The sequence below is a fragment of the Pipra filicauda genome, unplaced genomic scaffold (genome assembly GCF_003945595.2).
Source record: "Pipra filicauda isolate LSUMZ 115617 unplaced genomic scaffold, ASM394559v2 scaffold6_size6359152_pilon, whole genome shotgun sequence".
NCBI classification, from domain to species: Eukaryota; Metazoa; Chordata; class Aves; order Passeriformes; family Pipridae; genus Pipra; species Pipra filicauda.
In genome coordinates this window covers 3,947,411-3,962,481 of record NW_024104865.1, presented here as the reverse complement: position 1 = coordinate 3,962,481, position 15,071 = coordinate 3,947,411, and the positions used below count along the sequence as shown (strand labels likewise).

The following is a 15,071-nucleotide window of genomic DNA, read 5'->3' as shown; positions in this document are numbered from 1 at the left end:
CATCTATTAGGGGTTACTTCATCTGCTGGAGTCATAGAAGCCGACATAGCTGCATGATGAGAAGTAATTACAACGCTAGGGGGGACAGCAGACTGAAGTATTACAATTACATAGTGTTTGCTTCAAACAATGCAGTCATTGAGAGGCAGTTTATTTCAGGTGTTTGCTAAGATATTGTTCCAAAGCTTTTTTAATTAGTATATTTAATCCACTTTCCTCAAGCAACTTTTAAATTATTTCTTTTCTTGTTTTAGGAAGGAACAACCAAAATTGGAAGAAGTGATTCAGACCAAGATCAAGACATTGGTAAGAGAATGATATTACAAATTATTTTATGATACAGTCAGGTCAAACCAAGAGGTTTACATTTGTCATGTGTAATAGCTAGGTAATGTTTGTTTGTCAGCTTTCTTTGTAGAAGAAGGTAAGTAGAAAAGACTAATTATTAAAGTTGGCTAAAATATGTTGATTATTTTTTGTTTAAGAGTCTGAAAAGTCAGTGGTCTTCACCTGATTGAGATGTCTTCAGAATTTTCTTCCCACTTGTGAAATACTACACTAGAGTTTAAAAATATCTTCATTTAACATCCAAATCCTCATATATTCTATCCTAAACTAGTGGCACAAGTGATCATGAGACATTGAAAATGCTTTTCAACTCTACTTGGACAGAATGTTTTAGGTATAAAATCCAAATTATTCCGAATATCTTTTATTTAATTTAATTTCTACTTTTAATTTTAGCAGTCAATTTCAAGAGCTAGATAATATGAGAACTAAAACTTTATACTGAAATTGGAAACCTTGTAAAATCTCAGCTTTGGTTAGGTTCTGCTAAGCTTGGTTAAGTTTGTTTATTTTCTGCCAGTAGATCAGTAAAATATAAAGAATAAATTCCATAATGGCATTAAGAAAATTCAGCACAATAGAAAAATTTGCACATCAGCTCACAAACTAGAAAGTGATGTATAGTTTTCCAGAACTAGAAATAAAGAAACAATCTCACTATTTTAAATAATAAGTTTTGATAATAAGTTTTTTCTGTGACCAAGTGCCTGACTAGCAGTCAAAGATGGCAGTTTAATCTCCTTGTTCTGCACATGATGTAGTTCTCTGTGAAGTGTGCATAGTGTCAAACAGTGTGTGGTACTCTATCCTGAGGAAAATAACCTCTTCAACAGGTGAGATAAATCTATACACTGTAGTTTTGCAGGGACAGTGGATTGAAAGGAATCATTGTATGATAGACAACAACTGTGGGATCGTGACCCTGCGACCAGTTCCAGGCGCACACTGCTCTGTGAATGGATGTGAAGTCACTGGATCCTGTCGTCTGTCACAAGGCAAGATTTGTTTTTTTTCTGTGAATGCTATGTTATAATTAACTTACCACTGGATTTCACAGACAAGGATTTATGGAATTTGAGCAGATCTAAAAAAAAAATCTATCTCTCAGTCAGCTACTGCTGCCCAGGTTTGATCCATGGCTAGAGCTTCCAGATTGGAACAAATAAATTAACGGCCCCACAGAAATAAAATTAAGACATTGGTGACAATATTCTGACTCCTTTTGGCAACAGTAGTCTGTAGCCTTCTGAAAAGGGAACACCTGTATTCAGAGGCACTATAGGGTAAAGTAGTGGATACTGGCTCTAAGCCAGCTGACCACTGAAGGGGTTTTTTGGCAATTATATAACATGGTTGAAATGACCTTCAGCTTTTTCACAGTGTAGTTAGGTAGAGGCTACAAGCCACTAAGTCATAGGCGATGATGAATGAATTCAGGTTAAATGGATCAGGCTGCCATATTTTTAGGTTGTTTAAAATAACAATTCAGCTTCTGTGAACTTGCAGTTATCTAGATTCTTAAGAAGATAGTGTAAAAACAAGTCTTCAGCAGTGGGCTGGTTAAGTTTTTGGTATGAAGTCATGCTGTCCTTTAATGTGAACAGGGAATTTACGGTTATCTTTGGTTTGCAGAGATCTAGAAGATTAGTTTGCTTGGATGCGGTTATTACAGAATGATAATTCTGCCATTCCATAGTGGCAAATTTTAAAAGAGTTCCCTGTTCTGTTATGATGAGAAAGCTGTTGGTCAGAATTCATTTTTTTAACAAACTATTCTGTAGTAGTTTGATGAATTCTCTCTGTAAATGTCTAATTTATTTTTTTTTTCACAGGGGCCCTTGTTGTCCTTGGCAAGTCTCATAAGTTTAGATTCAATCACCCAGCAGAAGCTGCTATCTTAAGACAAAGAAGATCGGTAAGTCCTAAAACTGTATTTTTCTCGCCTAATTTTTCATTTATTTTCCTGGGTTTTTTCTTCTTAAAAGCCAGCCTGATAAAGATAATATTTCTTCTTGTCATCATATCCACTTGCTTCATTTCCTCCATCTAATGGTCTGTAATGACACGAAACCTTTTGTGGGAGGACACTAGCACTTCTTTCAGATGTGCTTAGCAAAAGATGATGCAGATCCCTTGAGTAATTTAGTGTTTCCTATTTCTAGTCATGACTACAGTAGGATTGAAACAAAAAGGCAGAATGCTGCAGCGAAAAGACCACTTAAGAATCTTTCCACATCTGATAATTTTCTGAATCATCTTCTTTCTCTGTCATTTCACTGTCTTGAACGAGGTATACTAGAAGAAATGAAGATTTATGGGATTACTTACTTAAGTATTACTGACTTTGGAAGCGCTTAACTTTTACATACATCAGAAATAGATAAAATATTTCTTGGTATGTTAAGCTCAGGAACTAACTACTCTAAGATATTAGTTGGTTAGCTAGTTCAATAATATTTTAAAAATGAGATAATTCTTAAAATTATTAGCAAATATAACTGTGAAACCAAATTTAAGGAATATAAATTTTCTGGTTTAGGGGTTAACCATATTATCAACTGATATTGGCAAGAATCCACCTTTTAGAATGGATTTTCATGTAGTAACATTTTATACCTTCCACTCAACTGTCTTTTTGTACTCACTTCTGTAGTTGAGATAAGGGGCTTAACTTTTTTTTGTTTTCCTTCTTAATTTCTTGATTAATGAAACATGCAGTACATTAAAATAGAGCTGCAAAAAGAGATATACTCAGTAACAAATACTTAGCAATTTTGCTCATTATCAAAGACCAAGCAGAAGTGTGAGATTATAAACTCACATGGGAGCTATTATGCAGCATTGCACATTGTAGTTAACAACAGCGGTATTAATGATAACTTGAAAGTTCCTGGGTTGCTGTGATTTATTTTTCTTCCTGTCTCATGTGTTTTGTAGATTAATGAAACCCCACCCACTCGGAGTTGTGGAGCTTTGGACTGGCTCAACTTAGATGGAAATTGCACCAATTCTCCACATTATGTCCTTTCTTCTCTTTACAAGTAAGTTTAAAACTAAGCAAAAACAGTCGAACAAACAATTTCTCTTGCAGGACTATGTCTGAAACCAGGGACTTGGTTAGGCAAAAAGAAAGCTATATATAGAATAAGTCCCATCACGTTGTTAAGTTATCAAATAAAAATGTCCAAGAAAGTCCACTGGCCAACTGACTAAAACAGAGCATTAAGATCCCCAAGCAACAAACCTGAAAAATCATTTAGGGATGCACAATTAAGAAAATGGCTCAGATAAGAGTGTCAGACAACCTTAATTCAGTTCACTTGCACAGCTCCATTACAGCTGTTTTGATTTACAGCTAATCTATAATTTTTACAATATTCTTACTTCCGTGCACAGAATGGACTTTTCAGGATATGATTTAGCCAAGTTAATTATTACCAATTCACTTTCCCTGCTAATTTGTTGTGGACATCAGGCTTGTTTGTTCATAAATTCCCTTAAGTTCAAGTCCTCATTGAGCCCTTCATCTCAGAAAGCCAATGTCATTCCCTCTTTTTTTTTTTTTAAACTGAAGAGTAAATAAGGCATATACTGCTTTCAAAATGTTGAAGGGCTGCTCATACTCAGTGTTTAGTGTATGCTTTTATGACAGAGCCTTTCTGAAATGGAAAGCATTGGTATGATGAAGACTGATTAATATGTATCGAAAATTAATTGAGATATATTCTGGTTTAGTTCAAAATAGAATATCACAGAATTAAATGTAATTGGATTCTTTCTCTTTTTTAATTCCTCTCAGCCTGGCACATTCAATTGACCTGTTAAAGGCAAGAAACAGCCATCTTTTCATTCATATCTGTTGATAGTTCTGCTTCTTGCTAGAGTGGTTTTGGTGTGGTAACATACTGGGAGTCTTTTATCTTTTTCTAGATGAAGTATCTCATTTTTATAAGCATAAAATGTTATCTCTATTTAGAACATCTCTTCATAGTTCTAGTCAAATGGCTTCTTTTCACCTTGGATGGTGTGTTTTTATGTGTTCTCTTTAATGTATCTAATCTCTGCATTTGCTTTTCATTTGCTGCAGTGATACCTATCTATAAAAAATGTTATTTCATTTTGCTTCTTTACTGATGAACATTTTACAGATCATTGCTATTATTCTCTTTGGAAAAATTACAAAGAATTTTAAAAACAAGAATTTGTCTAATAACCTTCAAAAGTAGATACTAAGGTGCTCTTTACGTGGGTGTAAACATCAGATGTGGAGCTTTTGTCACAGAAATTTTTTGATGATCCTAGAAAAACCTGCAGAAATCCAGAAGCATTGTGAACAGTTTATCACAAATTTGCACTTGTTTTCCCCCTTTTTAACCTGACAAAATTGCAGAACATTTCTGATTGATTTTTTTCCAGACCATGTTGAGATAGCAGATTTGTTTGTGTTGATCAATTTTTTTAATCACTTGGGCAGGATATTACAAGCATATTACGTTGTTTAACATTACCCTCATGCTTAACTAGAGTGTTTCAAATGCTTACTTCATTGAAAATGAAAAACATTATGGCATTGCATTTGCTTGATTTTTATGAATGTCCATTTCTTACAGGAATAAGCTATCAACTATGTCTAATAATAGTAGTTTCTCACCTTACATAATACAGTGGTCTTTTTTTTCCTCTTGAATAGTTATTTGGCATTGGTAAACTGATTTGGTCTACTGAGTCTTCCTTTACAGTACCAAGTGAGTCTGTGTTTCTGTACAGACAAGTAGTTTTGCTCATGGGAGGGCATTGTGATTGAGACATTTAGCGTAAGATCTATATTATAAGAATAAAACGATATATGTGGTCTCTCAAATGTCCCACTTCCATGAAGAAAAGTCAATGTTAAGTTCTAAAAAGTGTTGTCATGATTTAACCCCAGACAGCAGCCAAGCCCCACATAGCTACTTGTCACCCCCCACCAGTGGGATCAGGGAGAGAATTGAAAGGGTAAGAGCCAGAAAACTCATGGGTTGAGATAAAGACAGTTTAATAGGGAAAGCAAAAGCCACACATGCAAGCAAAGCAAAACAAGGAATTAATCCACTGCTTCCCATGGGCAGGCAGGTGTTCAGCCATCTCCAGGAGAGCAGGGCCCCATCACATGTGATGGTTACTTGTGCGGTGGATTAACCTTGGCTGAACGCCAGGTGCCCACTCAGCCACTCTATCCCTCCCCTTCCCAGCTGGACAGGGGAGAGAGTAAGGTGAAAAAAGAAAACAACACAAATAGTGGGTTGCGATAAGGCAGTTTATATTGATGCAAAAAAAAAAGAAAGCAAAAGCAGCTTGCACAAGCACAAAGCAGGAGCCAGCAGTTAATCTCTACTTCCCATCAGCAGCGATGGTCGGCCACTTCTCTGAGAAGCAGGGCTCCAGCACAGGTAACGGTTGTCAGCAGGCAGCCATCAGAGACAATGAGTGCCTCTGGTCCTGCTCCTTGCCTCAGCTTTTATATCTGGGTTGACGTCATATGCTATGGAATATCCCCTTGGTCAGTGTGGGTCAGCTGGCCTACTTGTGTCCCCTCCCAGGATCTCACCCTTGACTGAAGAAGGAATGTTACAGTGCTGTGCTCAGCAGTAGCCAAAACATGGGTGTGTTATCAACACTCCTCTAGCTAGCAATGCAGACCACAGCACTGTGAGGGCTACTGTGGGGAAATAAATTCCAGCTCAGCCAGATCCACCACACTTGGGAAGACAAACACTGTCACTCTGAACATCCTCTCCTTCTTCCCTCAACTTTATATACTGAGCATTATGTCTTATGGTATAGAATATCCCTTTGGTCAGTTTAGGTCACCTGCCCCAGTTGTGTCTCTTCCCAACCTCCCTTGCATCCCCAACTTCCTTGCCCAAGTGGCAGTACAAAAAGCAGAAAAGGCCTTGGCTCTGTGAAAGTCCTGCTCAGCAATAATAACACCACCTCTATATTATCAACCCTGCATTCAGCACAAATCCAAATCACAGCCCCCTACTAGCCACTATGAAGAGACTTTATGTCAGCCAAAACCAGTCACAGGTTTGTCTGAGGTATTTTGCAAACTGTAATACAGGACTAAGGGGACTACGAGAGTGCTTATTTGCTCAGCAGTAAAAAGTTCACCCTAATGCAGGGTCTTGTCTCTGTCAGGAAGAGATGCTTAAAGGAAAATGTAAGAACAGGGAAAGCTCTGTGTGTGTGTGTGTGTGTGTGTGAGTGTCTTTCTCTTTTTCTCTGTCTCCCCTCTCACTTAATAGTTCTTGGTGTTCTCCCAGCTGCTAGCAACCTGCATCTTGGTGTCTTCCTCTATTGAAAATAACAATAACATCTTTGTGTATAGTAGGCTTCAGTGAAATTTTTTTGACTTTTTTTGGAAATATTTATGATTTCCTGTTTTTATTTTTACAGTCAAAAATGTAGAAACTGTAAAGAAAACAAATGTTGTCCTGAACTAAGGTAAGAATATTAATGTGTCTAAATCATGCTGAAATTTTTGAACCCATTAGTTTTATTATTCTCCTGCACTACACTGATTTCCTCCAGAAGAGTTGGAAACTAGTTTTATTATTCTCCTGCACTACACTGATTTCCTCCAGAAGAGTTGGAAACTAGACTTCAAACTTTAATTCAAAATATTTTATCATATTGCAACACACTAAACTTCAAGCTTTAATTCAAGTTATTTCATCATATTGAAACAAGAATCTATATGTGCAGCTGTGTTATAGACAAGTCTCTGCAACCATGTTCTTTCTTAATTCTAGAGTTTGTGCAAATGGTTTCTATCTTTGTTGCATGTGTAACCTGCATTTAAAAGCATGACTACAGTGAGGTTTACGCTCAACCTGCTACTAATTTGCAGCATATTAGACCCCTAAATATATTAAATTTTATGTCAATAGTAGGTACTGTGAATACTCATTACTATATTGAAAATTCCTTGGACAAATTGGGTTCTCTTCTGCTGAGAATAAAATGGCTTAAGGGAAGAGTCAAAAAAATTCCGAGCATCGAATATGGTTCATTCGTGCACAGAAGCACAGCAGCTGCGCATAGAAATAATTCAGAAATTGTTTGGTTTCCATGGGTTAAAGTACTTTTTCACCAAGAACTGATAGTACTTTGCTTCCTTCTAGATTTTTATTTCAGAACATATCAACATATATATTACAGTAATGGTTACTTGATGATATGAGTCTTATCTCCCATGCTGTCAGTATGACAATATTTTTCTCATCTGCTTTTCATGAATTGAATTACCAGTTCAACCTTTAATTGTACATTAGAATATTATGAGAAATGAGAGAGAAAAAATTTCTACCATTGCACACAAATATTAAAACTTTAGACATGAAAATTTCCTTGAAAAGGGTTTCATTTTACTCTTGGTTGCTTCCTCATACACCCTACTCCGAGGAGCCACAACACTTGAAATTTCTGGTATTTGCTGTCAACCAGCAAACACACAGAAGGCTTGTGAATGGCATCAGTCATCAGATTATAATGTCACCACAAATAAATCAATAATAAAGTCTTGCTCCTGTCATTGCCTTAACACTATATGGCATATAAATATAAACTCTGATTTTATTGTCTTGCTGGTTTGAAAAAAAACAAAAAAACAAAAAACCCAACAGTGGAGTTGCTCCATTAGAGTCAAGCGGTATGGCAGCACACTGACTTAATTTTATCTGCTTGGAACATGTTTAAACTCCCTTTCCTTGAAAATACCAACATTGTTAAACTGCGGAGAAAAAAAATCTGATACAGCATAACACAACACAGTTATTATTCTAATGTGGTATAGTTAAAATGTTCAATTAATATTTTTTAAATACTCTGAGTTCTAACTAACAGCTTTCATCTGAGAATTTTAAAGTGCTCTACAAAAAAAGAAATAGAAAAAAATTAAGAAATCTTTTGCATCTCTTAAAAGATCCCTCAAATATTCCATTTCACAGAGAAGTGTACTGTGTCAATTACAGAAACTACAACTTGCAGCAGAATCACGTATAGTGGGTTAGCAGGGGAACTAATTCTATATATAACTGAAATTGTGATGGGAAAACCTGTGTTAGCTGAACTGGAATTGAGCAAGAAAGGAGTAACCTTTACTGGAGTGTGTGGCTGTGTCTTGTACCTGTGACTCTTTGCCAGAAAGAGGTCCAATTTTGGAGATGTATTTAAAGGGATGCCTTAAATAAGTAATTGCCTTACTGTTATTTTGGGGCCTTAGGCAAAGAAAAAGAGGTTTTGCATGGAAAGGCTAAAAAAAATGCACATAAAAGAAGCACAGGTGTGCTTTTTATGTAAGCAAGCCAGTTAATCAGAAATCCAAATAATACTTCACATGATGGTAATTTCTGTGGAGAGAATTAATCTACATGTACATTTCCAAAGATCCCTTATTTCTAAAGGTCTCTGACTCTGCTGGCCTTTCTGACTGATTTCTGATTCCCACCTCCTGCCCACCAATACCCAACTTTTGCTTTGAATTCTGTGAGTGGCATTCCTTCAGAATACAAGATATTCATATCTTCTTCATTCCTCTTCCCTTTACTTTAGGGAGGAGAAGGGAGAGGTTTGGGCCTCTGTGCTAGGCAGAAGCAGATGTATGATCCTGTGCAGCTGCGTAGTGCCTGCTGCTGTGTGATGCTCTGAGGCCCTGTGGGAAGTGCCCCGGATTGGACACGTGTGGAGCAGGAGGATAGAGCAGGAGGGGGTGTGGGGAGTTGTGTGGATGTATATTAGTAGATGGGCTTTTAACTCGGACTTGTGATTGCTCTCAGTGTGGGATTCGCAAGGGTGCAAAATGCCTTGCCAGCATCTCTTTTTCTGCTTTATTTTTGACTCTCCTTCTCTTGGAAAAAAGCATTTGTAAAAGAAAAATGGGATTTGAACACCAGGCAGCCAGAAAGATGGGGATGCTAACTTGACTGATGTTTTCTTTTGAAAAACTGGCACATTTCAGCTTTTACCAACAGTGATTATTTCACTGGAGTTTCTCTATTTGAGCCTTAAGATTTTGTTGCAGCAGGTATTCAGCCTCACCACAGAGCTATTGCTGCCATAGTTACTGGAAACTGCATTATGCTGTAGCAGCCGCCAGCCTCTGCATCAGCAGAAGTGTTTGGGGAAGAGGGGAGGAGAATTGCACAATAGCATCCCAGAGAGCTGACAACAAAACCGGCTGGAAAAAAATGTGGATTTACAGATGGTTCATTTAGCGTGCAACGTGCAAACTTTGTGGAGAGAAAAATGAGATGGAAAAACACGCCGGCAGAATCGGTATAATATGAAAATTTTCTCAGTAATTTATAATTATCTTTAGTTTAAGGTTGGTGTCTTTTTGTTGTAATTTTACTTGCTGTTTTCAAAGGTTTATTTGGAGAAGGGGTAACTGTTGACACTTCTTGCTGCATTTGGTACACCTAGAAATCTGCATGCTTTTATGAAATTCTCTGCAGGGCTGCTTTTCTTTATATGCTGTATGCCAGAGTATGCTGGTCCTGTGAAACCAAGATTTTATGTATGTCTTGATACCTACAGAAATGAAGCTGTTTCTCTTATGTTTGTCCTGAGGTTATATTAATTCCTGCTAGAACTATATTGAGTGTAGATTGCTTATGAGGAAAAGCAGGAATATGAGCAATAGCAGTCTGTGCTTGATTCCTGTATCTCATAGTATTCCAGTAGTTCAAGTCTAAATTTAACAGTATATCTGATTTAACATTAAAGAAACAAGTAATCTCATCTACCTATTACAAAACTGGGCTAAATTCTTATGTTAACTGTATTGATATTTGGTTTTAGTTTAATTATTCAAACATATATTATAAAAACCGATTGTTCTTTGGATTGTATATTAGGTGATTTAGTTATGAAGTGTGTGTGAAGCTATTATTTTCTTTCTGAGCCATTGTCATCTCATTTCTTAGTTTAGTCTGTCATGTTAGTTCCAAACCCAGGAAGTGTGTTGACATGACATAGCACGTTCAAAGGTAGAAAAGGAGCATCTGACATTATGCTCTTGGTTTCAGCAGTTTCTGTGAGAGATGGATCTGTATCCCAAACCAGACAGTCATTTTGCTCTCACAGTAGTCTCACAGCCAGAGGGAAAACATCTTCTGGCAAAAATGTATTATGTAAGTGGCTCTGCGTGAATTTTTGTTCTCTTTTTTTTCCACTTGAGAAAACTGTCTTTAAGAAGCAGCTTCAAAAAAAGAGTATTTACTGTGCAATCTGTGTATTCACATCTTTCTTTACTGCCCTGCCTGGAGTTTTTTTTGTACTGTTGAAAATTAGGAGATGAAGGAAAGAGACACTGAAAGAACACCAAAACCTGCAATTTGTATATATATATTCAGCAACAGTATTTTATTACAGAAACTAACCTTACAGAGGGAGAATTGTACCAACTAGCTACATCACCTGAACAAAAGCAGAAATAATACTGCAGTGGTTGCTGTGCTGTGTTTGTTTTTCCAAGGTTTAAAGTGAAGTATGGATATGCCTCTGTACTCTGCCTTTCTGGGGTGTAGTCATAGTATGGAACTATGATTAGTAACATCAGTTTGGCCTGCATCATGTTCTGCTCTGTGTGCAAGCATACATGTCTGTTGGAAAGGATCTCACAGTTTCATATTAGTTCAGCAAAAAGCCATTACCACACACATGAGGGAATATGCTAGTGCTGCCGAGAACAGCAAACAGCACGCTTCCACGTGCATTGTCTGCATTGCTTATCTCTGATACTTTGTAATGTGGGGGTGGAGTGTGGTTTCAGCAATGTTGAAAAGTATGGGAAAAGCTTGTGACCCTCTCCCAGCTGTAAACAGATGTTACCTAACCACCTCTGCAAGCATTGTTAGTTAGGTCTTTGGATTTAAATGCAACACTGAGTTGATTCATATACTTAAATGATTTGGGTTTCAGTCTGTAAATGGTTTGAACTCTGATAAGTCAATTTTATGGAAAGATTTGCTGAGAGCTAAAAGTGGTTAGGAAGAATGAGAGACATTTTATAAGATGAATTTTACTTTATCTAGTTTTAGTAAACAGTTGCAGAACAAGAATTCTTTCTCTACTGTTTTACTATCATGCTTCGCTTTTCACCCTGCTGGCAATGATTTACTCATTTCCCTAATCTCATACAGAATGGTCCTAATAATGATAAATTAATAGAAATCAGTTCTTCTGATACTTGACTTCCTGATGTTTGATAATGCTAATGGTTCCTCATCACTTCTCTTGTATGAATGTACTTTGCATCTTTCACACGTGTCTCACACGAAGTGACTTGCCCAAGGTCATGTGAGACCAGTAACAGACTCATATTTTTCAACTTTTATACTATCCCAGGAATCAGAGCCTGTTAGTCAGTTATGTCTGTTAGTAGAACAGATTAAAGACTATCCCATTATCAGAGTATGCACAGAGACTCTGCTAGGTTTAGTGCATAGGCATCCAGAGGCAGTCCTCGCCCTGGAAGACCTTGCAACCCAAGTAAGTGAAAGCACAAAGGTGACGTAACTGCTCCAAACGCAAAGATCTTTTGTCTCAGATCAGTACTTTAACATCCAGAGTATATGGCTGCTCCATTACACTTCCCTTGGAACACATGGAAAATTACCTCAAGGCTGCATTGAGGGAAAGCCTCCCTCAGAGTTACCACTGAAATCATGGGAACTTTTCCTAAATGAGAACTTCTAAATTTAATACTGTGTTTGCAAAGTGGTTCTGCTTCAACTAACCAGTCTAGCTTTAACCTCTGAGTTTGCCCCCAGTGGTTGGCATTACAAATACCTGAACAGCTGGAGATTTGTAATCGCCATACGAGCATTTCAGTGTTGCAGTGAAGTGTCAGTTCAAACCTACTTGAGCTGAATGAGAAATGAGGCATCCCATTTCTATTTCCTGGAGATCAATTAAAGTTTCTCTAAGAGGAAAAAAATTACAAATCACAGGGTGCTGGCATCTTTGTAATCAAGCCAAGGACAAACAGATCTTGGACCTGCCTTTTCTTATAATTTGTTCATATGAGTCACAAATAGGCACAAACCATTTAGCAGATCGCAGTAGCAAAGTTTGTACTCTGTTTTCACTGTGCCAGACAATTGAACAGAAGATGTTTTCTTTCAGTTACTCTCACCAGCATTACATTTACATAAACATTACAACAAAACTGAATTCTGTTTTTCTCATGTGAGTGAGAGTCACAGTAATACTGTAAATTATTGAGAATCTTAAAGGATTTTTGTACTGAGGCTTTCCCCCTGCTTCTTAAAAAAGTGAAATGTATGTTCCATGTAAAGGTACTCCAGGAGATTTGTAGACTTTGGCTGCTTAATTGTTTCTGTATCTGTTTTGTCTACTAAATTAGCAGACAGAATCAAGTTTTTGCTGTAGAAATGGTTGCTTTGAACACATGCTCACAGCTCTAAATAGAGATTTTAAATTATTCCTATGTAGCAAAGGTCAAATACTCTTTTCATACAGGTGACCTTGTATTGGTAATGATTTTGCAAACTACATGATGTTTCCAAAGGTTCCCTTTGAAATTTTATTTTGGGTTTTTTTTGACCTTCAGGGACTCTTTAGTTTTACTACCTTTGCTCCCTTTAGAAGTATAATAAATACATTGTTTACTTTATTAGTAAAATATATTCAGAACATTTTTTCAAGAGTCAAAGGTTTAATTTTCTGAGGTTATATATAATAATGTGGTGTTTAGAAACAAAACAACAGGCAAAGATCATATATCACCTTTATATATAATCAAACTAATGTTAGGAATTTCTTGATGATAGCATGTGGAGAGGTAAAATATATATTTTCAGAGAGTTATTTTAAATATTAAAATATTATGCTAATATTTTAGCATGGATTCTAATATTCTTAGCATGGATTATGCTAAGAATAGATACAACTTTGGTCGTTACTCTGTGTACGTGTATAAAATTTTGGCACACAGTAAGGAGAACAAACATCTTGGAGGAGATTGTAAAGCAATTTTTCACAGGTTAGTCACTTTTCTGATCACAATTCTGCTCCAAATATAGAAGCAATAACCCAATATAGTCGTTGCATCCAACAGAGAATTTGGTGATCAAGGTCTTCCCTTGGTGCTGCCAGACACTGTCGGTGTAATCTCAACAACACCTGTAAATATTTCTAGGTTGGAGCTTTCTTGGTCTGAAAACAGGGTAGAATGTTTCTCATTTCAGTAAAGTGCTTTGAAGTACTTGGACGACAAATATCTTATATAGTGGTTATTAAATTTTGTAACTTATAAACACCCCTCCCCAATTTCATTTTTGTAAGACTTACAGCAAAATGAAAAGTGACAATATTTTTAAAATTCTTTTTGCTTTTATCTTTCTGGCAGTGGAATTACCTGCTTCACCACTAGAGCTTTCATGTTTGCTGGTATTTATGACACTTACAGGATTGCAGCCTGCTGTGACATGCACATACACAGCTACTTTACCATAACGAGTTTTTGTCATAATACATCCTTATTAGACAAAACAATATCTTCAATGTTGTCTGTCTTTCTTTAGTAAGATGACTTGTTTTACTACAAATAATATTTATTTCTGGTTTTAATTCACTGTCAACATTTATAACAGCAGAGAAATAAATGCTGTGCGTGAAGAGTACAAGCAGAAACTGAGAGACCAGGAAGCTTTCCACAGAACACAGATTCAACGACAGCAGCTGTATGTTGAGGATTTAAAACAACAGATTCTGAGAGGACAGATCAAAGCAGAGCGGGAACTAGAAAATGACCAAGCACTAATCAACCAGCAAATCCAAGAAAGTGGGTACCTACCTCCTCCCCTCCCTCAGTGCCCTTCCATTACTGCATACTTTTATCCTCTCAATGTTTTTGTCCTAGTGCTGCTTTATTTTATGGTGGAACTTTTATTACAGCTTATTACTAGTTTTCTCTTACAATTGCCTTTCCCCTGAGAACAGTTACTAAGCTCTGATTACCAGGACTAAAGGGCCTCCTTCACAGTGCTCCAGCAGCACTGTTTAATTAGCTCTGCAGGTCACTGCTGGGAGAGAGAGCACCAACTACTCCCCTGTGGCATTGAGCCTCTTCTCTTCTGGGCTTATCTCCATCCTGCCTCCCTACAGTTTTGCTCTGCTCACATCTGTAGTGCAACTCTGCCATGTTTATTCCAAAACTGGATCAAAAAAAGAGACTCATGCTTTGGTTCAGATAGGAGTTGTTTCTAGGAAGTTCTACGGTGTGTGCAAAAGTCCTAAAGGCTACAACAGTGATCAGATTTTAAATGGAAAATAGCTATGTCAGAAGGTGAAGCCACAGCATGTTTTGAGAGGTATTTTTTTAATGTCAGTGGCTTCTGGCCCCCAGAGGTGCTATTTCGTATGCAGGCAGCCATATTCAGCAAGATGCTTTGGGAGAGGTTGGGCTTCTCCTTAATGAGTTTATAGACTGATTTGGGAACATTTTCAACCTTGAGATGTTTTTGATCACTGAAATTGAGTGGTTATAGTGTTCCCTAGTTTGTCTTCTAGTGAATGATTTGATCCAAGTTTCTTGATAAACCAAGGGTACCTATATAAAGGCATCATTCCTACTTGGCAAAATCTGCTGTTTGCTCCTGGAAGAAGAAAACTTTTGTGAATTTTTGGCAATGTCTCAGACTACAACTTATGCA

At 37.0% G+C, this 15,071-nt stretch overlaps 1 protein-coding gene across 1 annotated transcript in view; it reads left to right on the top strand.

Moving 5' to 3' along the window:
- Positions 1-15,071, top strand: part of STARD9 (StAR related lipid transfer domain containing 9) — a 101,479-nt gene that overhangs the window by 63,200 nt on the left and 23,208 nt on the right. The window contains exons 17-22 of the mRNA XM_027748572.2: positions 255-306; positions 1,206-1,343; positions 2,181-2,263; positions 3,286-3,389; positions 6,787-6,834; positions 14,010-14,200. Coding sequence (XP_027604373.2) covers positions 255-306; positions 1,206-1,343; positions 2,181-2,263; positions 3,286-3,389; positions 6,787-6,834; positions 14,010-14,200 — 616 coding nt within the window. The remainder of the gene's footprint in view (positions 1-254; positions 307-1,205; positions 1,344-2,180; positions 2,264-3,285; positions 3,390-6,786; positions 6,835-14,009; positions 14,201-15,071) is intronic.